General features: G+C 40.0%; 1 protein-coding gene across 1 annotated transcript; it reads right to left on the bottom strand.

Annotated features, from left to right (window-relative positions):
- Positions 1-17,464: 17,464 nt before the first annotated feature.
- gsc (goosecoid) lies at positions 17,465-20,489 on the bottom strand. Its single transcript, XM_020653103.3, has 3 exons — positions 19,963-20,489; positions 18,910-19,169; positions 17,465-18,071 (listed from the first exon to the last, which is right to left on the bottom strand). The coding sequence occupies exons 1-3, from the start codon at positions 20,276-20,278 to the stop codon at positions 17,922-17,924; spliced, it is 726 nt and encodes a 241-aa protein (XP_020508759.1). The 5' UTR covers positions 20,279-20,489; the 3' UTR covers positions 17,465-17,921.
- Positions 20,490-26,331: the final 5,842 nt, after the last annotated feature.

Here is a 26,331-nt window from a genome sequence, read left to right as displayed (position 1 = left end):
GATAAACACAGAATGACACGACCTCTTCCATGTGAGGGTACATGTTTTAACCCTTCTTGAACCTTAAGGATGAGAATGAGTGCTGACTCTTCAACTCTCATGCAGCTTGAAAGTAAAAATCTTGAAGTCCCTGCACGAGTGTTTCAGGTCCTCCTTCTTGGCCTCCTGAGGGGCTCGGGTTTGAAGGGTCAGGACCCCCCGTGAGATGGAAAACCGTGAATTGATAAATCTTTGTCAAACTTGATTTTCTGTTTACGCTGCCATAAACACATCATCTTATCGGACTGACTGCAGAACGTGGGATTTCTCTCTCTCCCCTCTCGGACCCTCTGACATCATCAGCCGAGGATCATTTCTGAGTAGTTAACAGCAAAGCTGAAACAATCTCTTTGTCATGTTGTTTCGTGTGAAGGAGCAGCTATTATCAGATAACTAGACAGAGGGGACTTTGCTAATTCATGGCTCTCTTTTCCACTGATGATCTATCATCTTCTGCGCCTCTGGGGAGCGCTGTTCTATTGTTGATACAGGCCCATAATTTTGATTTATCCTCTGGGTAAATAAAGAGCGGTTTGCTCCGGCTCTTGGAAGAACACAGCCTTCAAATCACTTGATCATTAATCCACACATTGTTTTATTTACCCCTCGCTCTCAGCAGCTAGGAGACAGAGTGGAGGAGGACAGGGGGGGGACACTCTGGGGTCAAAAACAAGCGTTCCACTGTGAGACCGGGACTAAAGGGTTGGGGGGGGGGGGGGGGGGGTGATTTGCTGACGTTGTGGGGTGATATAAATATGCTGCCTGCTGGACGTTTCAGGTGGAGCTGTGGTGGAGTTTTCTGGATAATGTCGGCGACAGAGGTGAGCAGCAGCTACAAACCCAGAAATCCCCCCGAGGGTGGGTTTGAACTTGGGGCAAACATTCCTGTGTGGGTCAGGGGGGCATGTACACCTACAACTCCCCCAACCCCCAACACCCCCCAAACACAAACCCGACTTTTTGAGCCGCAAATCCAGTTATCACAGGTTTTTCTTCATGTTGTTAAGAATGTTTTTTACATATTTTATAATACTTCACTCAGTTACAATGGCTGATAGACCAACTGCTTCACTTAGGAGAATTTAATTCAGTTAAATGTATCGTTGGGACCCCCATGTTGCCCAGGAGTTTGAAGCCAAAACAATGACCTGCAAAGTCCCCGATTTTAATCTGACAGGGACATTTGTTGGACACAATTCTTTTTTTCCCCTTGTCTTTCATTTCTGCAGAGATGCACAGAAACGTCTTTGTGAAATCTGGAATCTCACTGTCACATCACATCTACACAAACATGTACTGTGAGCTTGGGCCCAGGTGTGCGTTGGACGATCTGGTCGTATTTTGGCTTTTATATTGGATTAAAATGTTAAAAACAAATATTTCTAAATGGCCTGGTGGTTTGTTGGTGCTCCCCATGTGTAGAGGCTCTGTGGTCTCTCTCTCTCTCTCTCTCTCTCTCTCTCTCTCTACTGTCCTGTCTATCAAATGGAGGCACAAGGGGCCCAAAAAATCTCTAAAAATAAAATAATCTTTGAACAGGATTGGGGTCATTTTGGTTCCCAAAAACTTCCCAAAAAAAGGAAAACATCTTGATAATGATGGTTATACTGCAGACTGACTGAATATATGTTTGAAGGAAAAAAAAACATTATTTAGTTTTTTTAAATAGAATGAAAGTAGTTAAAAAAATAACTTTGCTGGTCCTAAAAAGTATGAAATAGAATAAAATATTGCTCTTTTTGCTCTTTTATTTAAAAATTCATGCATGAAATCACTCCATCATCTTAACATTAAATCTACCTGATTGTTGATCACCTCTTAAACTGACCATCAGGACTAAACAGAGCTTAAATATACTGGGAGTCAGAAGGGCTACTGTAAATTAATGAGGGGGAGGGAGGGGGGGGGGGGGGGGTCTTTGGATTAATATTGTCTTCCAACTCATCATCTTTTCCTAAACTTACCAAACTGTCACAGTTTGTTTAGGTTTTTGAAGAGGCAATGGTTTGGGTTTAAATAATACATCATCTTTGTAATTGTTTTTTTTTTTTTTTTTCCAGGGGACTCAGCGGTCTCAGGGTTCAGAGGAAACAGCCTCATCATGTGCACAAATACGTCCGGCAGAACCACAAACCCACACGACCCAGGCAAAGTACTGTTTTTATATCAAGTCCCTAACACAACAAGTCACCAGTCATTCAGAGGAGCACATCATCGAGCTTTGTTCACTGGTAACCTGTGGTTAAAGGTCATCCACGCGATGACCATCAGCTGGTGAAAGAGCCTCAAAATGTGTTCAGACATTCATCTTTTCTATCTTCATTATTTTTAGAGAAATACTTTGCACATCTGTTTAAAGACAGGTAGGAGAATTATGTTTCCATTAAAAACCACGAGCCACTTACAGCCAGCATGCTAGCTGTTTTACTTTGACTCATTTATACTTCCATCTTTGATCTTGTGCTGCACACTTTGGTGTTTTAATATTCATTCTTTGAGCTCATTTCTCCTCCTTCATTACACATCTGATCCCTTCATTGCCTTTTACTCTCTCTGTAACCCTGCAGCCCCTAAACCACACCCTGTCCCGGGAGCCTGCAGCCTCAGCTTCACCCTGCAGCAGTAATAAGTGGTCAGACATTCACTCTGGTACATGCTCACTCTGCTCTCCATCACCAACCAATTGAAAAACCACAATTACCCCAGACTGCGGTGCACAGTATGCCGGCCGGGCGAGGCGGACACGTGTTTCGATAGGTACACTTCATCTGGATTATTCATGTGTGTTTGCTTTGGCCGCAGAGAACACGTTGTAGCCCCCCTATCAGAGCGAGACGAGGCTTAAAGACCTCCAGAATAGAAGAGGTTCTTTTTAAAATAACCACAGAGCAGCGCGGCCGTCACCTCCTTACTCACTGCCACTGTCACACAACATCACTTTGTCATGTTAACTGCACTTTAAGACTCGTACTGCAACAGTGAAATGTACTTTTCCATCTGCTCGGGTCATACTTTCTACTACAATTCCCAGAATACCCTTCATCCCCAGACAATGTCACCGCACAATGTTTTAATAACTCATCCGTTTAGATTTGATAAAGGTTATCCATCTCTAGAGTGCATATGTGAAAATAATGTGAATCTGCTTTGGTTTATGCTTTACACAATACCGGTTAGCAACATGCTCCCCCCTGAATGCAATAAAAATAAAGCGGCTGCTAGCTAATTTAGCTTCATCTGACTGCATCAGAATGGTTACTACACCCAGACCTCCACCTAACAGGTCAAACGTGCTGCACATGCAGAATGTGAACGTATGATCGCTTGTTTGAATAAAAATGTTGGCTTTGGCCTCTTTCTTGTAAATGTTCATATCGCCGTAACAATGTGATTGATTTCACAGCCTTATCACAAATGAGACTAAACAAAAGTGCTTCTCTATAAATGTGGTGGTGTCTTGGCCTGTTATGAAGGTCTGCTAACAGTTTAACAAAGCAACAGCACATAGCGTGCCTAGTCTACCTGAAAAGAAGAAGAAGAAGAAGAACAGGCCATCAGAAGGCTGGCTGTGTTTGCTTTGAATCTTTTTACACCATAAAAACAGAAAGCTACAGAGCACGCTCCATCAGCCCGTCAGAGATAATAACACTTTCTTTTCCCCACAGTTATCAAGCTAACTCAAACATTAGCAGCACTCACCTCTTCCTGGTGGAGTCCTCAGGTGGGGGCGGAGCCAAACCATTGTAGAAGGTCTGCACACATGCTTAAGCGTTGCTGGACTGAACCACTGAAGATGATGATGAGATGTTTGTGCTAACTTCGATCATGTGTTATGGATTTAACAGCATAGGGCACTGCATTGATGTAAATATTCAACATTTAAATTGTGTTTTTGTGTACTGTCAGTTTTCAAGACACTTTTTCTTTGTTGGTCCAGTTGTTTCCCCCTCGAGGTGGACTTGCTATTTTCCTGCTTCACAGAGAGTTTAAAAAACTGATCCTCATGGTCAGATTTGTTTGTCTGTATGGAAAACAATGTGTCTAGGCCCGGAGTTTCTAAAAGACCACTGGAATCTGTCCAACAAAAAGTTTCAGTTTAAGAGGATGCATCTGTGTCTGTGAGTTGAAGGTTAAAACTCTGATGATAAAATATTCTGCATTAAATGAGTTTACGTTGTGCAGCAGCCACAGTGAAATGTTTTGTTCCTAAATGATCAAATGAGTGTTTGAGGTTTGCTGTACTGCAGCTTTGATTCATGCCTCTGACTCTGCGTGTGGTTCATGGGCAATGTAGTATTTGAACCAATCAACCACACCAAACGCACACAGAGGATTCATGCTTTCTCGTAAAAAATCACCGTCACATATGAGCTCTGATCTGATGTGGTTAATCTGAACACTTATTCCATTTAGACTGCGGAGGTAATGATGCACACGCTGTGTCTAACAACTAAAACATCATTAACTGAGCAGTAAACTTTTATTCAAGAAAACAAATCAGACAAAGAAAAGGATGTGGTCGGGGAAACTGTCGTTCTCTCTGTGTGCTTACCTCAAAGCTGTGGCTCAGTTGGTAGAGTCGATCGTCTCTCTTACAGAAGGTTGGTGGTTGGATCCCCAGATCCTGCAGCCACATGTCCGATATGTCTTTGGGCAAGACGCTTCCTGCTGCTTTGTATGAATGAGATTAATCGCTCTGATGGACTCTTTACTCAGCAGCCTCTACCGTCAGTGTGTGAATGTGTAGGTGTGACCTGCGGTGTAGAAGCACTTTGAGTAGAAGGCTAGAAAGCTGAAGCCCTTTTACCCTAGTGTGGGCCATAAGAAGAGATTTAATGACCTTTCCATGTCAATAGTATTAGACCAATGTGTGGCTTTTTTGAACGAAATACACTCATAACCATCTCTGAGCTGCTGCAAGTATTTCTTATTTTACACAGAGAGCAACAGTGACGACAGGTCAACTTTGATTTGTAGTAAAGACGGTGAAGTGCTATCGCTTGTTAGCATGAGGCTTCTTTTTTTTTTGCAGTGTTGTGTGTTGATACAGCAGCAGTACCTTATTTTTTACAGTGTAGGTCTGGTCCTCTGGAGGCTGCTCAGCCTGAGGTTATCAGGATCTCCTCCTCTTCCCCTCCTCCTCTTCTTCCTCCTCCTCCTCTTCTCCTCCTCATCGTCGTCCTCCTCCTCCTCTTCTTCCTCCTCCTCCTCCTCCTCCTCCTTCGTGAACACTGGCAGCGGCTTGCTCTGACCCACTCCTCAGATTTAAGGCTCCTCAGTGGTTTTAAGGCAGGAGGGTGGGGGTAGTTGGGGGGCGTCTAATTGAAGTCAGGAGATGACGGGTGTGCTGTGATTTGTATGGTGACAGGCGGTGTAATTACACGGCTGGTCAGAGGGAACATTACAGTAGTTAAGAGCTTTTTGGCGGCGCTAACTCGGCCAATAAAAGGATCCTTACACTTCGGTGTTTGTGAAGAGCGGGTAGAGCTGCCATGCTGCTGAATATAGGTTTGTTTGTGTGGGGGTGGGCATGAGCAATTTACGTTTCTTTATCCTTCCTTTACACAGGAAATCTCTGGAAATATGTCAGTAACACGAGGCTGCAGGGTTGAGTGATTTACATCCAGTTTATTGCTCAGGAAATGCAAAGAAGATCAACAACTATAAACCTTGTCATACACCGCAAGAGGACTGTTTTTTTTACAGTTTGTATTTAGTGAAAACTGAAGAGAAAAAAAAGGAAAAAAACAACAAAGAACCATTCATACATCCTCTGAGTGAAGTCTGACAAGTTCTCATGAGTCACAAACGGCTTCAAACATCTTCAAAAGCTACAAATGTTACCTGTAGAAAACCTTAAAATACAAATAAATTATTGCAATGTTTTATCATATTTTCAATCATTTTGTTCACTAGGGGGCAGCAGTTTGTCTTTGTGGTTCACTAAAGGCTTACTCTGGTATTTTCATATCTGGACCCTATTTAAAAGTTGCTCCATTTCATTGCTCGAGCTGCAGCCGTTAAAGCGGCTTCATGGCTTCAAAGTGAAGTTGTTGTTTGTGTTTCTGTTTGTTATTCTGAGTGTCTGAGAGGATTTCTGCAGAGACGGACCTTTTCATGAAGAGAATGAATCACCAGACTTCTTTGACAAACACAGAGGTTTCACCTCACTGAACAGGAGAGCTGTTAGTCCACAGCCTGGCTGTAATGCTTTAGTCTACTTGTGTTATTGTTTGACTTTAAAAGAGTAACATTTTGTGACTCATTAAAACACAAAATAAAATCTGATGGAGGAGGTGGTGGACCAAGACTCCTCTGTTCCCTGAGTTCAAAGTACCAGTTTATAATGAATGGTGTCTTTGAGGAGAGTGATGTCACATGTTAAGTGAAACCATCTTCCTCTTCAAAATAAAGGTCTATCTCTATAGGTAAACTTTGTGTAACGCTGTCAGACACTCTGAGTCTGTCTGTGGCATCAGCAAACTGTAAGTGGACTTACTTTCTACAATTCAGCAATTCACTTAGCAGATGCTTTTATCCAAAGCGACGTACCTCAGAGAGTAAGAACAACACAAGCAAGGATCTAGAGAAAAGGAAACAACGTCAGAAGTGCAAACAAGCAGCTTTAAGTCCAATAGGACACACAGGTGCTGACAGGAAGTGACCAGAGGCAAAGCAATATTGACAGCTGTTCAAATTGTCGCTCTCAAACAAAACCATCGTCATCATCGTCATTAAGGTTGAAAGTGTTCATGAAAGATGACATTGCAGCTATGACAACTGTTAGGTGGGGGTGTTTGTGTTGTAAATAGTCAATGATGAAATTGTGAAACAGACTGTGGATTATCTGAGAATGTATTTGGCCATGGTCAGACAACAAAGCAACAGAACAAACATACTTATAATGTCACTTATAAACTAACTTATCATGTTAACAGTGTTGCTTATATTCTGTTTGCAGGTACAGCTTACAAACTGCTTCCCATTTGGTTAGACTAGTAGCGAAGAGAATCACTCCCATGATTACCAGCCAGCCTTGACGTAATCTTTTATTTTTTTATTTGGAGCCCCCTGGTGGCAGAATGTACGTACTGTCCCTTTAAGGTTGAAGATGTAGGAATAACTCTCTAAGATTTATCTATCCTCTGGGTTATTCTGCATACATATTGTCATGCAGATGAGACTAAAGTTCAGAACGAGGGTAAAGTTTAAATAAAGTAGAAGATAAAGCTGTCATGTCTCGTGTCAAACGGACACATAAATCAAAAAGGACTTTTAATCCAATGAAACTGTGTGGAAATGATGATGTGGTGGTGAGGTAGTTAACGGGCAGCTCCGTATTCTGCAGCCGCATGTTGGGTATTGAAATGTCTGTGGTGTTTTTCTGCAGCAGAATTTGAACATGTCTTTATGCGTATCGGTGTATCCATGCAGCCCTAATGCGGCCTCAAGGCTCGGCTCCCTGGAAACATCCAGAGGCCAAAAAGATAGTCGCGGACAGAAAGAAAAACAAACTTTAAACCGCACGTCATCCCAGTGAAATATGGTAATAATATAGGAGGAAGTTTACATTCTGTAAAAATATGCGTTATTTGTCTTAGCTTTGGTTTATGACTGGCTGAGCCGGCTGTGATGAGGGAGGCCATTTTCTGAAATGTTTCTGGACGTGGACCACAGAGCGGCCAACACCCCTGTCTATCTTTAGAGCCGGGAATCCACCCAAGAGCTGTCAGTCCAGCCGCCAAATCCTCCACTGCTAAAACTCTCCAGACCCCCGAACACTAACAGCATCATTCAGAAACATCCACCCACCCGCCCACTTCACACACACACACACACACACACACACACACACACACACACACACACACACAGGCTCTGATACCGTCAAATGTGGAGGAATTTTGTGGAAGAGTAAATAAATTAGACCTCGGCATCATCAGCTGGAATTACGTAAGAGCCGCTCACCCACTGAACGTCGCTCAGAAAGACGGCCGAATGAAAAACAACTTTCTGCAAAAAGGAGCAGAGATTTATCTACTCTGAAAGTTAACTCCATACCTAATTTTTCTTGGACTCCGCCTTTGTTTTTCCAAGTGCTTGGAGCTGAGCATAAAAAGGTCAAAGAAATAATGGTTCAGGGAAAAAAAGCGACTTGTATTAAATTTGTGAAATAGAAAATCACTGCTGCTGAAAAACAGATTAATGGTTCTGGCTGTGGGCTTTGTGGATCTCTGGTTCTGTGCACTAAAGCACTTAATAAATCACTGCAGTACACACAAGGAATTAATGGGGACGGTGTGTTTTCATGGATTTTTCTTGGTGCCAAATCTCAGAGAGCCGATCTGGCCCCGACTCTAATCTGTTTTTCAAAAGTCACCTGAGAAACTGCTGCAGAGCTCCGCTCCCGATCTGAGGAGAACTGGAGCGAGGAAGGCGATAATTCTCTCCTCGTTACAGCCTATTTGAGAGTGTTCAATACTTGTACATATGAGGTCCAATGTGAGTGTAAATACGTCCAGCACAGAACAAATCAATGATGCAAATATCAGAAAGTATTTATCACATTTCTGTAACCAATCGCAGTTTAAAACGTGACCCACTTTGCTGAAGTGTTTACACAGATAAAGAGAGGAAGTTTTCTTTTCTGAACATTTTAGTCCAGACTGAGGTGGAACAAGGATATACTACAACCAAGTTATTCACACCAATGTTTTGTTTTAGATTAAATGTTCCCCTGAAAGATGAACCCTTTCATTCATGGTGTCCGCAACCCTTAGATATATGATTGACGTCAAAAAAATATGGACGTCTTCCAGTTGTACAAAAATGAAGCCAAATACCCCCTGCCAAAGGCGCTAGCTACCATATAAGACTGATAACCTAATTTGACACCAGGAAATGCACAGTGGACAAAACACACATGAACCTCGTAGTTAAAGGTCGAAGGTCACTCAGGTGGGTTCAGTCCACAGAAGAACAGATTCATGTGTCGGTTTGAAGCCAACGCTTAGAGTTATGGAAAGTTCGGTTCAATGAGCTGCTCCAACTGATGTGACGATGTCAGCGTGTCAGTTTGTCTCTTGAGCGCTCTCTTATGCACCATGGATAAAAAAGAACTAAACGTTTTGATTAGCCACCAACACAAAAGGTTTTTTCAAAAATCTCTGCAGTGACCTTAAAATCAGTTTTCATTACGCCAAGGGGATTAAACGTTTATTAAAAAAACATGTACACATCTGTGGATAAGGCCATGTGGAGTGTCTTTAATTTACATTTTGAGATAAATGCTGCAATGAACATTTAGAAACTGTATAAAGAAGAAGACAAAGAGGTGTGTTGTTGTACACGCTTTGCTGTGGAGACTCGAGTGATTCCATGAAGAGCTATAAAAAGTACTCGTTGCTCTGTGTGTCTGCAGTGTTTTCATCCTCGACGCCTGTTTTTTAATGCTCGTTCATTTTGTGATTAAATGTATAATTTAATCGAAGTGACTCAGCTTTGTTGGAAACTATTTAAAGGTATGATTTCATCAATCCTGAGTCCCTGATCGGGAGCCAAAACTAGTTTTTTTTTTCTTTTTATAAATGTGATTTCTGCAGTGGCAGTCGCTTTTTCTCGTTCGGGGATTTAAATCGATGGATCACCCGATGGATGGAGGTGGCGGTGGACGCTGTGCACACAAACCGCAGGACGTCCCGGGTGTCGCTCGGATTCAAACACTCGGTCACAGTGAAGGAACGATGGTGGTTTCAGTTGAATTTTGAAAATGTAAACACGTTCTGTGTCACGCTTTAAATCATGGCCGGCTTTAATATTTGACTGGACAATACATCCCCCCCCCCCCCTTCTCATAAACTCAACCATATAATCACAAATCATGACAACAATACAAATCTGAACATGATTATAAACATCATGAGTGCTGTTTGTTCCTGCAGATGTTACACACATTTTGAAATGGAAGGGAAATGAATCAAATCTGAGTTCACTTGTCTGACACAAATTCTGTTATGATCCTGATCCGAGTGATTGTGCGATATTTTAGAAATGTATCGACGGCTGTAATCTGCAGTTGAAGGTCTTAAATCTTCAGTCTGTGCACATACAGTACATGATGTTTCTGCAGGCTTTTGTAATCTTTTATATTTGCACATGTTCATGAGTCCCCTCACACACTCCTGCTGTTGTCTGTTGTCTGAAGTCTGTTTTGAAGTTATTCCCGCACCGCTTCATTGAACATGGCCGTGATATTAATCCTGCGTTTCATTTTAAGATTTTGTGAATTAGAAACGGATCACCATCATTCATAAATAAATCTTTCATTTCATTATTTATGTGATTTAAAACCATTATGACTCACTCTGGACCCCAAACAGAGCATGCAATCAAAACAAACAACAACATAATGCGCGACCAGAGAACAACACATTACATACATGATTAACACATTAATATTTACAGATATTAAATGTTGATGAAGACACAAAAAAATAAGATAACACTGCCAAAGTAGCACATCGCATACATATATGTATGTATTTATTTTTACAGAAAGATCAAAACTAAATGATGTAAATTGCCCCACCGTCATCTGTAGTTTACACACATGACGTGTCTGCAATGACAGCAGGGTTCACATGAGTATGAATGGACTCCATGGTGACTACATTCATTTATTATTCACTCATATCCTTTTTAAGCAGAATCTTTATAAGATCTGAAGACATCAGGCACTCTGTTGAGTCATGCAGCCAAGAAATAAAAATCTCTTTATCATCAGACAGAACTTCAATTTGGAGCTCAAACTGATTATTTTTTTAAACGAAAAACGCAAAAACAAAAGTGAATATTAATAACTGTCTTTCTCTTCATCGATTCCTTCATTTGTTTTATTTCTGAGTTTACAAAATGCAAAAAGGAAATTTGCATGATCATAACTAAGTGATTTAAATTCTCCCTCCATCACCTGTATAGTTTGCACCCCTGCTGCACGCTCTCGAGAACTCTAATAATAATAATAATTCATATCATTAATCACAGGTAAATGAGTCCTGGGCCCACACGTCTGGACGGTGTGCTGAGAACTTCAGCAGCTGAAAAATAAAAGGCCGATGAGAGAGGATTCATCATGAACTATGAGACAACGATGAATTCTCCACGACTATCACCGGATCTTAAGGCAGACAGTAGGGTGTAGTAACATAAACTAGACCAGGGGGTCCCAACCTTTCATTCTTTGAGCCCCACCGACAACTTATGTCTAATAAACTCTGAGCTCCCTACCCCCCCATAAGGACCTTTACTCTAAATAAAACGTGACACAATTTTGTTAACAGTGCTGCTTTAAGTTAGACATTTTTTCTTACAGCTTCTCATCAGTCTACACACACTATTCTTACCAAATGACCTGGTCAGAAATATCCAGTCAATGTGTTATCATGATTGAATTTAATATGTGCAAATGTGGTTTTTATAACCTCACTCAAAGCTTCCTGCCCCCAAGAGATCTTTGGCGCCCCCCTAGAGGGCCCAGGACCCCAGGTCAGGAACCAATAAACCACACTTTGACTTTTTAAGTTCTAAATGTAGATTATTCATGTTGTGATCTACAGGAGGTAAAAAAGTTATCTTCTTAAAATCTTCAAGTAAACCGGCTACGTTATCTCTACACACTGTTATAATTAACTCCAGATCTTGAGATGAGGTGTTAAAGAAATTAAATCCACCATGGCCCCTCTCAGCTTCCGTACTCTCACTGTACAGCAGCTCTGCAGAGACGGGAAGAGACGGCTGACGAAAACATTGATGTGACGGGTTATAAAGCAATGAGCTAAAATCATGCTGATTGTAGATTTACCATAAATCAGACTCTCAACAAATCCAGGTCATTTATCACATCACAGGGATCAAAATCTGTCTTTAACTTTGGTTTAAAACGGCTCTGATTGCAATGCAAACAGTTGCACATAAGCCTGTTCTGAGGAGGCTCATAGGTGCAGTGTGTTCCTCTGCAGAGAGGGATCATGAATGTGGTTGAAAGCTGCAGTTAGTGACTTAAATTTGTTCATCCATTAATTCATTTATTTTTGTTAGGGTGCCTTTTAAATGAAATCCCTCACAGTGTTAGAATCCATTATTTCAGATTTCTGGATTTGAAATCAAACACAAGATGCTCGAGCCCTAAAGAAAAGAATAAGATAAAGGACCTGATAGCGTTTACAGACGACTTATTTCCTCTGCTTGAAGGGAAAAATACATCGTAATATGTTTTGAATTAAGAAAATAATAAAACCCAGAGTAATTTGACCTTTCTCTGTCACGTATTACTTTTCAGCTGAGGAATTAAAAATGTCAGAAAGAACACCGTCTAAAGGGTTAACATGATGAATTGTACTAGATGACTGCAGAAATGAAACACTGATTCCAAAAAAAGAAAATTGAAGGAAAAATTTGACCAATAAAAAAGATCTGAGTGATCTTTTTGTTTTTCCACGTCTGCTGATGTGAGCGATCAGGCGCTCCTCAAAAGGCTGGACGCTCTGCTCCTCGTCCTCCTGCAGACGGGATGATCTGGACTCAGCTCCATTTATTCTTCTCTCTCTTCGCTGTTCTGGTTTTTAAACGTCTTCTACTAAAACCAGTTCTGTTTCTTTGTATACTACAAAAGAAACACAAACATCTGCTGAGCTGTTGATGCAGCTCTTTAAATAATAACATCCAGACTCAAGAAGAGGGGATACTCTTAATCCCCCCCAAAAAAAAACATTTCTAAGTGTCCCGTCCAGCAGAGGAGAAACGGCCTCTGTTAGAAACAGTGACATGTAACACTCCTCTTGCATATTTAGAGTGTACAAGCCAATTAGGGAAAGAAAGTATCCTACTGAATATTATCAATCAATCAATAGTGTGAATCAGACAGGATTTAGAAGTGGAGAGACAGAAAACTAAGTGTGTATACTCCATGTTCCTGCGTAACCTCTGCCCTGCACCGCTGATAACATCCCACTGACATGTCTTACTCTCTTACATATACTTTAAAGTTTCCTTTATGGGAGTTGAAGCCACTTTTCCTCATTATTATACAATAATCACTTGACATTTCTCTCACATGCATGTGGAGATTTCTCCAACCTGTCGTAATGTTTGTTCAGTCACATGCAGGCCGTAATAATTAACGATATTTGGACCTCCGGACGGGCTAGACCTCCTCGTGGAGACTCGTGAAGGGTAGGTATAAGGTAACATTTGAAGTAACTTTGGCATGGACTTTACTGCCTCCTCCTTCTCCCCTTCCCTGTCCATGTCACCCTCCTCCTCCTCCTCCTCCTCCTCCTCCTCCTCCTCCTCCTCCTCGTCTACCTCCTCCTCCTTTCTGACTGAAATTCTTATCTCATGTTTATAAGATTTGCTTGTGTGCAGATATGAGGTTTCCTTGTGAAAATCAGGATTATAATGTGTTGTGGCTGAACCGGAGACAAGACCACAAATCAAAGGGTAAAAACACACATGAAATAGAGGGAGGGAGACATACAGTGCATGCAGACGGACACTATCGATGCTTCTCAACCACAAACAGGCTGATGAATCTGTGCACGTCTACTGTTTAATACGGAGCCAGCAGCGCTGCAGAAAATCAAAGCTGTGATCAAAACAAAAACCAGAGGAATTCAAACACTGCGGCTCCCAAACCTGCGCTCCAGTATCTGCTGAGCTTCAGCTGACACAAATACGATCCTGCAGGAAATATTGAATTGTTGATTTTTTGATTGTTTGGCAGAGAAACCGACAAACATGAAACGCTCTGATTGTCTGTTCAGTGTCAGCCGCTTCACTTCTCTTTAAATCGGATACAGGCTGCGTGAGGGTGAGGTCGTCTGAGGAGCACAAACCGATAACAATCTGATGTTTTTTAGGTATTTATATAGGGACTTATCGTCTTAGAACGCAGCTCATCTGTCTGTGTTTGTACTACCACGACAACAGGAATGTCTAAACAGTGGCAGAATAAAGATTGTTTTATTTTTTATTTGACCTTCATTAAGCCAGGATGGTCCCATTGAGATTAGGAACCTCTTTTTCATGGGAGACCTGACCAACAGGCAGCAGCAAAAACACAACGTTACAGATGGAAAACACAAAGAGAGACAAAGTACAATTCACAAAACACTACATTTTGCATTAAAATATGAAAACCATCTGTGAGTCAAATCTGGGAGTCAGTAGTTCAAGCACTGGAGCTCAAAGCATCGACTTCCAGCTCCTTAAGTTTGAAGTCATTCTGCAACAGATTCCAGGCTGAGGGTGCAGAACACCCAAAAGCCTGTTTCCCAATTAAACTATGAAGGGTGTCGATGTTGATATTTGTATTTGAAATGCAGTCGATGCAACATGTGATGCCTTTGGATTGTTTCATTGAAAAACTTTACTCGGTGGTGTAGTGCAGGGTGTACCCACTTCTAAATCTCCTCTGATTCACACCTATGATTGACAGACAATATTCAGTAGCATGCTGCATTCTTTTTTTCTAAGATGGTGAAAGGATGACCCTCCCTCCGCTGTCTCTAATTGGCTAAATATGCAAGAGTAGTCTTACATGTCACAGTTTGTAACAGAGGCCGTTTATCCTCCACTGGACGGGTACGTATATTCACTTCTTCAGGCACCCACACTACTTTACTCCCAGCCCGTCCTAGTGACAAAAATCTGACCCTTGACCCTTTTCAGCTAATTGAAGGAGAAAATGATGAACCAATTCTCTTCACTAAAGAGTCATTTAAGGTTTGACTCCAACATCAAAATAAATCAAGATAAATAAACTAGTTTCAGACGTGAGGTTTTAACTTCTGTATGTGACATATATTTTTCTGCATGATTATTTGCATTCAAAACTTTCAATTCATGTGATGGAAATATTCAATATCTGCACGGCTGTAGGGCCGGGCCATTCATCCTTTTTCAGTTTCAATCATGATTTTTCTCCTCCTCATCGATAATGAGGACTAGATCATCGAGATGAAGCGATCACTGAGCCGCACGCTGTGTTGATGTTGTTTAGTCCGTAGGTTTCCTCATGTGTGGAAAATGTTTCAAAGTGTTTGTTGTTCTATTTTGGTCAACGAGAGATCATCACCCCTACCTCCAGATCAGAGTGAATTTATTTTGATGTATTGATTATTATTTTTATATAGTGAGGGCATAGTGCAAAACATCTGGGAATAAATTCCTTACATAGAAATGTCACGACAAATGTGTTCATAAAGGGGTCTTATTACACATGTAAAAAGATTTAAATCAGATTTAAGTCGGGGGAACCTGAAACCTTATCAGGGAAAAACTGAAAATATTAACCTCTGAATTAGGTCACTCATGAGGGCTCAAACTATCAAACTATCAAACTAGGGCTTCTTTAGGATTCTGAATCCATTGCAAACATTTGTTTCACATAAAATCCAATCCTTGGAGGGAATACTTTACATGTACATATAAAAGTAGCTTTATATGTTGATTTCAATATCTCAAATATTTATGTACATATATACAACTGGCTGAAGACATTTCTTGGTAAGGAATTTATTAACAGATTTGACAAATATTTGACAAAATTCCCTCACTAATATATTTCACTTATTTATCTTCATGTTTTTCAAAGTCTTCAGGGTGTTTTAATTTCAGTAACTACATGTGATCCAGATGTTGTAAAATCAATGAGTAATGGTGTTTAATAATCATGAACTCGATATCAATCAAAATAATCTGGCTCTACATTGCTGCTGTAATCGAGCAGCTCTATTGGCTGTAGCAAGAAAAAAAAATATTGACAAAAAGACCCTCAACACACACACACACACACACACACACACACACACACACACACACACACACACACACATACACACACACACACACACATACACACACACACACACACACACACACAAACATTAATATTGTTGTTATCATAATTATCGTTATTATGAATGTCTCTTTTGTATTGGGTAAAATATTTAAATGTGTTTTTCTCAGATTTAAAAAAAAATAAACATTTTAAAATATATTTATGTTCTTAAAAGATCAAAACTTTTAGGTGGCCACATTTGGTTAGAATGTGTCGGCTTGTAGGTTTACAAAAAAAGTTGAATGAGCTGCGATGAGAAGCAGCGAGTTAGATTTTTTTTTTTAATTCCTCTTATGATGCACACTTCTCTTTTCTGTGAGTAAGAATGAAAAAATACCGTTTTAAAAATGCATACAGGTTGTGGAAATACAAGCATGATTCTACGTTCACAGCTGAGAACCTTCTGTTGAAGTATTTAATGTCTCCAATTTTTTTTTTAACACACATGCACAATTTGTGTTGACTTTGCATGTTTGATAATTAAAACATACAGTTGTGATTCAAGTCACATTAAAGCTGCTGATGTGGACCACATTATTTTTATTGCTAACAACTGATTATAACAGAGAGCAGAACATCAGCATCACTGACTGTGACCTTGATAAAACAGCGTGAAGTAAACACCTCCCTGACAGTGAACGTTACAGCGTGACGTAAACACCTCCCTGACAGTGAACGTTACAGCGTGACGTAAACACCTCCCTGACAGTGAACGTTACAGCGTGACGTAAACACCCCCCTGACAGTGAACGTTACAGCATCATAAAGAGGAATAACTCACAGCTGGTCAGCTACATGTGTACCTAATTAAAAAAACTGTGTATTAAAGTCTGTGTTAATACCTGCATGAAAACTGCTTCAAAAAATAAACCAATAATAACTTTTTTTTATTTCATTATGGGTTTTACTCGACCATTTACTCGATTAATTGATCAGTTGTTCGATGCTAAAATATTAATTTCCCCGACACTGGCATCCTAAAATGTTTATATCAGCAAAATGTTTTTCTCCAAACTATAAGAATTATTTTTGTTTCCAGGAGGATAAAACTTAATTCGGAAATATCTCTTCAAAGTTTGATCTAAATGTATAAACTATTTGAATGACATGCGATTGCTGCAGCTTTGTTTTCACCCGTGTGTGCCAGTTTTTCTTTCAAAATAAAGTCCATGTAGTGATAAACAAACAGCTGAAAGATCTGTAAATCTACACATATTTCCTGTTTAATGTATGACGTGTCTTCTGCTTTCCGTAGAGACGCTTAAGGAGGTTATTGATTTTCTAAAGGCATAATCAACCCTACAGGAGAGTCTTGAAGTAAAACACGGTCCATTATTCCCCAGCTCATGTACATTTAAAGCTTGAAGTTTGGTTTCCCTCCAGCTCCACCTGCTCCATTTCTCCTTCTCTGTCTCTGCAGCATAACTCCACAGGCAGAGATGATTGTTCTGTTCAGATTTAACACCGACCTGACGTACAATAACCGGGTCAGACCACCGAGGAAAAAAAAATCAGACAACTTGTTGATAATGTTTCATTTGTATTTTAATGTATAGTATTTGTCCTTTTACGTATGTTTTCTTATTTCCGGCCAAATAAAATGACATAAACATTAGGGGTGTAAGCTCTTTAAAAGCTGCAGCGCTCAGCAGCTCCTATATGTGTTTAATCTGCAGCTGCTGAGCCACATAAAGAATAATGTTACAACGGAGAAATAGCAGAATTACAACATTTAATATCCCTTAAAAATGTCAAACATTACAATATATTCAGACACGTCATGTCAGACCTGCGGGAGTCACGTGCCCCCGGGCCTGCGTAACATCACAAACTTAAATTAAATATAAATAGCGCACACAGAACCTTTAATAAAATGTAGATATGTACAACTGTGCAACATGGCAACACTTCTTCATCATCACACCACCACCAGCATGTCGTCGAGTCCACTCTATGTATGTACACACAGACTGAGCTGTTTTTATCAGCTGTCCGAGTCCACGTCGCTTTTACTCTCGTCGGTTTTCTCCGCGGACGTTTTGGTCGCTTTGTTCCATTTCTGAGAGTTTTCAGATTCCTCTGATGAAGAGCGTTTCTGCCTCCTCCACTTCGCGCGTCTGTTTTTGAACCAAACCTACGTGATAGAAAACACAGTGTAAATCTCGAGGCCGAGGCGCTTTTATTCTCTTTCTTTTTTAATGTATCCAAACAACAACGTGACAGAGTTTGACGCGTCGAATTTATATCAGAACTTATTTGGCACACTTCATCTTGCGCTAAATATTTCTGACAGGCTTCTCTGTTTGTGTTCAATATGTGTTAGGCTATCTACAGTTTAATTCCACGCATCTTGTTTTTATTGACTTCATTGATTTTTTTTTTTGCGTAAAAATCGTTTGTTTGTTGTTCCAAACTCAGATGTCAACCAAAGCCTTGCACAGTGCCTTGTCAGCATTTATTAAATAATTTATATAAGTTTCCATTTCTATGTAAAAAAAAATGTTTTTAAACTCCGAGGATATTAAAAATAAATCGAATGTGAATTAATTTCGTTGTTCGCATGATATAAGACTGTTAAACTGTTTTAGATTTTTTTTTTATCATTCACGTCGAGAAATGTTGAAAAGGGAAAAAGATAAAATTCCTAGATGAACAAAGCTCTATGGAATTAATTTAACATCAAATAAAAAATGCATTTTTATTCTGATTGCTATTTTATTCGAGATTAACTCATTCATTGTGTACATATTTAAATACAGGTAAATTACGTTCATTTTTAAACAATTGAGATGGATTAAATCTAATTTGAAGTAACAAAAATCCTAGAATGCATTGATTTGCTAAATCTGTTTTTTTTCTGTTCCCCCTAATTTTAAAATAAATCAAACAAAGTGTGAGCGAATGTGAAGTTTTAAAAAACTTGGAGTAGAGAGGGGAAAAAAAATAAAGAAGCAATAGGAAGCTGCACTGACCTCGACCTTCTCCTCCCGGAGGTGGACCTTTCGGGCCAGCTGCTCCCGCGTGCCGACGTCCGGGTACTTGGTCTCCTGGAAGAGGCCCTCCAGAGCCTCGAGCTGCTCGTCGGTGAAGATGGTTCGGTGCCTCCGCTTCCTGCGGCAGTGCAGCTGGTTGAGGAGCTGCAGCTCGGTCCGCGACAGGCTGCCCATGTTCATGTAGGACATCATCTGATGCGGGACCGGGGAGAGCAGCACCGAGCCCGGGCTGTCGTAGCCTACGTGGCGGAAGAACGGAGAGACATGACGCACGGATGAGTTGAAACAATCAGACTCTCACAGAGTGTATATACATATAAACACTGTTCATGAGTTATGAGGCTAATGGGACACTCAGGCTCTGGTTGTTTACATGCAGATTACAGCTGGTGCGTAAAATGTCACACTCAGGCTAAGTAATGTCGTTTAATACACGTTTAGCTCATGCGTTAAAAATAACAACTTTTTATACCTCTTAGATCATGCATACAAGCGTAATTCTAAAACTTGAAGTGACATTTACCCCCTGAATCGATTCTTTATCTTGAGTAGCAGTATAGCTAATAAGGCTGACTCATATCCGTGCAGCTGGCATCAGATTTTTCTTCATATCTGTGAATATTTACGAGTGCCTTGAATAGATTTCTGTGCGTAAATTTGCCAACTTTTAATTTCATTCCGAAAGCAACAATTTGTTCCATGATACATAAGATTAGAAAGTGTTGACATATTTTCTTGGGAGAGTTTTTTTTTTCCCAAGGAAAATTATTATCAACAGTAAACCAACACTATCAGCGTTTTAAACATCTGTTATCTTCCCATTTCAAAGTTAGACCGGAAGAAACGAATAAACAGAACTTCAGATGGAACACTTTTCTTGTTAATTTTACTTTAAATGGTGAGCCAAAGCATCTTGCATTTAAAACGTGCAACAGGTTTATAATTCCATGTGGCTTTCTGTGAACAGTATTACAGTTCCATGACTACATGTTAGTATAAAACCCTCAATAAGCGGGACATTGTCGGTCCTACCTGCAGGGATGCAGGGGCACTGCTGCGGGCTGAGACCGGGCACTGAGCCGCAGCACGGCGGACCTCCTCCGGGGCTCTGGACGTGCAGCTGTCCGTAGTAGTAGCCGTTATATCCAATCCGGGTCCCGTTCACAGACTGAATCCCGGGTGGAGACGGCCCGCACGTGGCCGAGTACAGTCCGTTGTAGTCGGTATAGATAGAGTCCGTGAGGCCGGCGGAGAGCACCACCGGGCCGCTCCGGTGCAGCAGCAGCGGCTCCTTGCAGCTCGGCCGGCCGGACAGGATACTGTCGATGCTGAACATCCCCGCGGGCATCACACCGGTGCGCGGCGGCTCGTGTACGCGGAGAGGAAAAGTTGTTAAACTAAAGGTTTCTCGAAATAAAAAAAATGTCCCGGACAGAAAGATCTCCGTGTTCCTCTAAAACTGCGTCATGATCACTCTGGAGGCTTCTTTTCTTTTCTTTCCTGCATGCGCGACTCCGCGAGATGGTCTCTCGTGGATGCGGACTGGGTGTTTTAATGGGACCAGTTGGGGAGCAGGGCTGGTTTTATAGCCTGCTGACGTCACGGCGGAGCTGAGCTGCTCTGGGATCAGCTGCTGCAGCGCGCGCGGCGTGAACGGGCCCAGATCTGTGTATTGAGAATTAATTCAATTAAGATAATCCGCACTGTTTGCAGACTTTAGGAAACTCTGCTGCTGGGGCATTGAGTAATCCGATTATTTCCTTGTCAGCGAAGGCATCACAATGTGCGGGACACATTAACTTCATATCAGAGATTACAATGAGGACAGGACGCGCGCGGCCTTTATCAGCAAAAGTCAGAGTTTAAAAGAAAATAAGGATCAACGAGTTCATTTATTATGAAAACACCATTTCGATTAGTGGACTCCGAGATTTTCTCTTTCAAAATGTCGAGCCTAATGGTGCAATAATTCTTAAAAGTATTTATTTGGAGTCATTAAACGGTTTAATAGTCTTAATCACGGCGCTTCACTAAACGTGAGTCATTTTCAGATTTACGTTTTTAAAGAACCACTCGGATGAATTTGCAAACTACTGAACACATTCAAGGAGTTAATTGACTCCGGTTTCCTCCAAGTTTACAAAAAGGCTACATAAATCAAGAAAAGCCAACTGCTTAATAAGCAAATTAGCAAAACTACTTCATAATAATCTCAGTTTATTTAGAGTTTTTATTCAAAACAAAAATGATGTGGATATCCATACATCTATACACGCTGTACACATTCCGAGGTAATATGCATATATGTTTGAGTAGATTTAAATAGTTAGATAAGCTGCTTACCTGCACCAAACTCAATGCAAAATATCCTCAATTTAAGCAAATTTAATAGAACAAAACATAGCCTAAGTATGTGTGAAGGCTTTGTGTGTCTACATAATAATAATTTGTATTATTGTTGTATTATAAGAGCATTAGCATAGTAAGTATAATCAGCTGCAGGCAGCCTTCATGATTTCTTTAAAAGTTCAGAAATTAAACCCCCCTGACGCTCCATTCACGCGCACATGATGTGAATACATGTCAGGTAAAACTGTAATCAAGGCCTGTATTTGTTTCTCTGTCTCTTTCTTTCTTTCAGGACTTAATGGATATTTACCATATTTCCATGTCAGACCGGATCCACTGAGCGTTATATCTGCTCTTCATCTCATTACCCACCCTGCGCTCCTCTCTCCACGGGGAGCAGATTTTCCTCCCCGGCAGCAGCTCCCTCTCTGCGGGGTCACAACGTCCGAACATTTCCCCCCTGACCGGGATAAGATAACGGCCCATTATCGCCTCCATTCAGCCTGGAGAAAGAGAACTTATTGCGTATTTACACCGCTAATCAACATGGCCTGAGTGGGGGTGAAGTGGGGGGCTTCAGGCTGCAGGCTGCTGTGGAGGAACGTGGATTCCCAGTTCAGATCTTAATGGGACGCGCTGATTGCATTTAGAACTCAATGGGCTCTTAACACATACTCATGTCAGGCTGACAGATAAGTTTGTGATGGGGAAATGTGTCGTACACATCAGCGCGATGATTAGCACGGCACGGCACAGAAACAGGGCTCTGTTTGAGGAGTATTGTCTTCACTAATGCGGTAAAACAACCGATTTCAATCACATCAAGAGGACACGTCTGCAGATCCGTTTCTCTGCGGGAAATCATAAATTAGATTTATTTCACAGGCTATTTTAACATTTGCATAACAGCATGTTTATTCCGCATAGGTGTCAATAATTGACACAATGCTGAGCCGAATAAAATCACGATCACAATTTGTTTTTCTCTTAGAGGACGAAATAAAAAATAACTCGAAATTATCTGACATTTTTTTTTGTACAAAATCTGGGAGACGGTTCTAAACATGATGTTTAAAATTTAGAATCCTATAATTAGTCATTTAAATTTTTAAAGTTATTATTTGGAAATAGAAAAAAAAGGGTATTTGTTACTTTCTTGAACATTTTTGGACACTATCAATCAAACTAGTGCGCATGCGCTTACCGTGCACGAAGCCTTTACGCAGTTAGGCTACTTCTTTATTTCTAATTTAAATTATTTATTGATCCACTTTCTCAACATATATACAGTCATATTTTAGTGCAATGTGAAAAAAACGATTTCCTAATTTCTATTCTTTTTTCTTAATTCTCTCAATTTATTTTTATTCCAGGCTCGGAGCAATTTGGATCAAATTCCCCCGAGGACAAATTGAAATACAGAGTAGAACTATAACGTTGTAATTAAAAGTGGAGTAAAAAAAAAAAATCATATACACACCATCTGAAGATTATACAATAGGCTTCTTGTATAACATATGGAATAAACAGTTCACTACATGATCAGATTGATTCTTTTTTCCGCTGGTTAAAATCCTCAGATTCTGTTCTTGCATATTTTGTATAAACATTTTTCATACTTACCTGATTTGAGCCCAATCCACTTTGCAAACAAACTTTAGTACGATGAAAAGCCTTTCTGCTTTAAGAGACATTCAATTGTAAAAGGACCAAGAATATATATTTATTTCTCTGTGTTGAATCTGAACCTTCAGAACTACATCTGAAACCTGATCCATGAATTTCTTATGGCTCACTTTCAGAAGGAGAAAGCGTCAACCTCCAAAAAATATACCTTATATATCTTATTTGTCCTTTACAGCAAACACATCATTTTACTGTTGATCTCCATCACTGAGCATACTTTTGTCCACATTGCTACTGTGGAGGAAACACAATACAAGAAACTAAAATGAAGTCAAAATTCTTCAAGATTCATTAAACTTCATGCACATCTTTTTTTCCTGAGTTTTATATTGATGTATATGTAGAATATTTATCCAATTGTTTTTTTATTTGCACTCAAAATGCAACATTTTACCCTAACAAGAAAAATCCTTTCTTATAAAACCTTGTAAAACCAGAATATTTTAAAATGTGTGTGAGGCTCAAACATACTTTCTGAAACCTCAAAGTTATGTAAATGTTTCCTTATGAGTGTAATCCCACATTTTATTTAGGCATCTTCTTCTTGAGCTCAAAAACTAGACTCAATCATTTAATCTCTTAATCTCTCATGGAAGGAAATTTACCTAAACAAAAAAGGAGTTTCCCTTCAGGTTTATTAAAAATACTGTAAACTCAGGTCAGACTTATTCTATACACGTTTCTGCTAACATGAAAAGCAAAACCGGATTTTTAGGTTTAAAATTAGATTTAAATTTTATTCCCTGTCTACATCCCAGCTCAAATAATTTACAGGTGGATATATTTTCAATGTGACACATCCTTTTAGTGTGTATAATAACACAGGACAATGAGTTTTTCTGCTCTGCTGCCTGATAGAAGCTTTGCTTTTTGGCGCCTTTTGATATGGAAACATGCCGTTGTTGTCACTGAAAAGCTTTTTCTGTAATACAGTCACTCTGTGATTCCAGCCAAGTGCAGAGAGAGAGACAGGAAAACATTAAGGGCCATGCTGTTATTATTTTCACATTTATTTCTATATTTCTACTTCACGGCGGCAGTGAAAAGGAGCGAGTGAAAGGGATTGCTTTAAAGCGAAACATCCATTTGAAAATAAAAGCTGAGGAGCAGCGCAGTGAAGGCAGCACTTATAGGTGAATAGAAGCGTCAATCAGGCTGCAGATGGAGGCTGAAGACTCACCCCTCCACAAAAGAAGATGCATCTTTATATATCAGAGCCCTGATCTGTAAAACCTGGTTAAACACAGCAAATAAAACACGGATGCCTGGTAATGCATCCGTCCAACAGAGGATAAATACAGTGTGAGGGCTGGACGGGCTTTTACATCAGACTGCAGGGGAACAGAACATCTGCAGCATTTACATAATCACACCATCAGAAAAATACTGAAAGGGATAGATTGATGGATAGATGGAAATACAATATATATTTTAGTTACGTACACAAAGTGAATTAACCATTACAGTCATGACCTTTTTTTAACCCTTCATAGGGAGCATATTTTGGCTCATGCTTGTCTAAGAGAACTTTTGTAGAGAACTCCCTCCAATTAGCTTCTTAATGCTGCTTATCAGATGTGTAAACATGGAGTTTACCATTCCTATTTCATATGGTTTGAAAGCTAACACAAATAAAAATGCTCCATATAAACACCTTCACCAGAATAAACAGACACAAACAGATAGTACTAGTGTGAAGAATAAATAGCGGCTGCATTCTCTCTGTGCATGTTGATGTAAATGGTTTGAAAACCAGAGTAACGCTGCATATTGCCTTGTTGAAAATGTATGATGTTGGGACAAAGGTGGTCTAGCGGTTTGGTTGAGCCTCTGTAAGGAGGCTATAGTCCTCAAAGCGCCCAACCCAGGTTCAAGTTCGACCTGTGGCTCCTTCCCAGCCTGTCATTCCCCACTCTCTCTCTCCCGGATTTCCTGCTCTATCTATTGTTGTCTGAAATAAAGGCATTAAAAAACCTCCCAAATTGTTTCAGTAAAAAGTATGATGTTGCTTAATAAGAGCAACACATAAAAAGCAACTTCTCCACTGAACATAGGGTCAATATCCAATTTAAGGGAGTTGACCAAACGTGGCAAAAAGTTATTGTGATGTTGAAAGGTCGTCCATGAGGGATATATATATGCATGATATGCTCATCACCTCTGGACAAAGCTGCAGATTAAGTCTGTGCATGTAAACACTGGACCATGATGAATCACAACATGTAAACAATTAACCCTCATTCTCCAATCAGAAGGATTTAAATCAGAATAGCAAGTATTAGTGTCACCTTGGCCTCTGTCAGAAAACCCTTCCCCAACATCTTTTTCACAGATGAATTCAGATTTTTGTTACTTTTAAAAACTTTTCAGGCAGTGATTGGTCAGGTGTGTTGAATAAACTTGAACTTATCCCCATCTGTATACTTTGCATACATTCACACATACTTCACATCACACCTTAACCTTCTTTATGACTGCAAGCTTCTTCTTTTTTTCCCACATTTCTTTTGGCAGCCAATCAAAACTTTTTTCTTCGAACAAATCACTCATAAATACTGATTTTATTAACTGTGAGACAGTCCATAAAGAATTGTATTAGAGGCGTTTTGGAGCCTTTATTTTCAAGAAGCAGGATGGGCACTTTATTGTGAAAGATCATCATGTTTGGTTCTTGTATAAAAAAAAGTCAAAAAACTCCAGATTTAACCAAAGTTGTCAATTCAGAATAATTTATGTAAAGGTGTTGAGTCAGTTTTTCCTACCAAATAATTTCCAAGCAACATATAGTTGATTGGGTTAAGTCAAAACAACACATAGCCATGCGAATATATTTGTTTTACCAGTGTTGAACATAGCAAAGTACAATGTTGAACAAACAAGAGAAAACTGGACGTCTAAAAGAAAAAAGACATTTCTTGTCCACAGTATGGTGTCCATTGTTCTCATTTCTCTTTGACTCTTATCTTTTTTTGTTTTATGTTACAAATCCGGAGGTTTTCAATAGCTTTACTGAATTGACTGTTAGCATTATTATACTTTTTGTGTCTACTATAAGCCTAGTATTGGTGGTACTTTTTTTGAAAGGCTGGCAAATCATTGAAATATGGAACATGACGGTGTCAGTCATATTTGTCTGCAGACACCAGATGTAAATTACAGAAGCTGAAGGAAAAATACTGAATCAAATCCTAAAAAGTTGCAGAGAACTTAGTAAATAGCTATAGAGGTAAGAGTGACCATAACAGGAACTGGACTTGATGTGAAAACTGTGCGTGTGTATTTGAAGCTTGTGAATGTTCCTGGATGTGGGTGATAGACTGGTTCATAGTTACACATACGGGCTGGTGCGGTGCCAGACAGGCATGT

This window comes from Labrus bergylta, chromosome 18 (assembly GCF_963930695.1).
Source record: "Labrus bergylta chromosome 18, fLabBer1.1, whole genome shotgun sequence".
Classification (NCBI taxonomy): domain Eukaryota; kingdom Metazoa; phylum Chordata; class Actinopteri; order Labriformes; family Labridae; genus Labrus; species Labrus bergylta.
The sequence above is the reverse complement of the archived record's forward strand: the minus strand, read 5'-3'. Positions and strand labels throughout refer to the sequence as shown.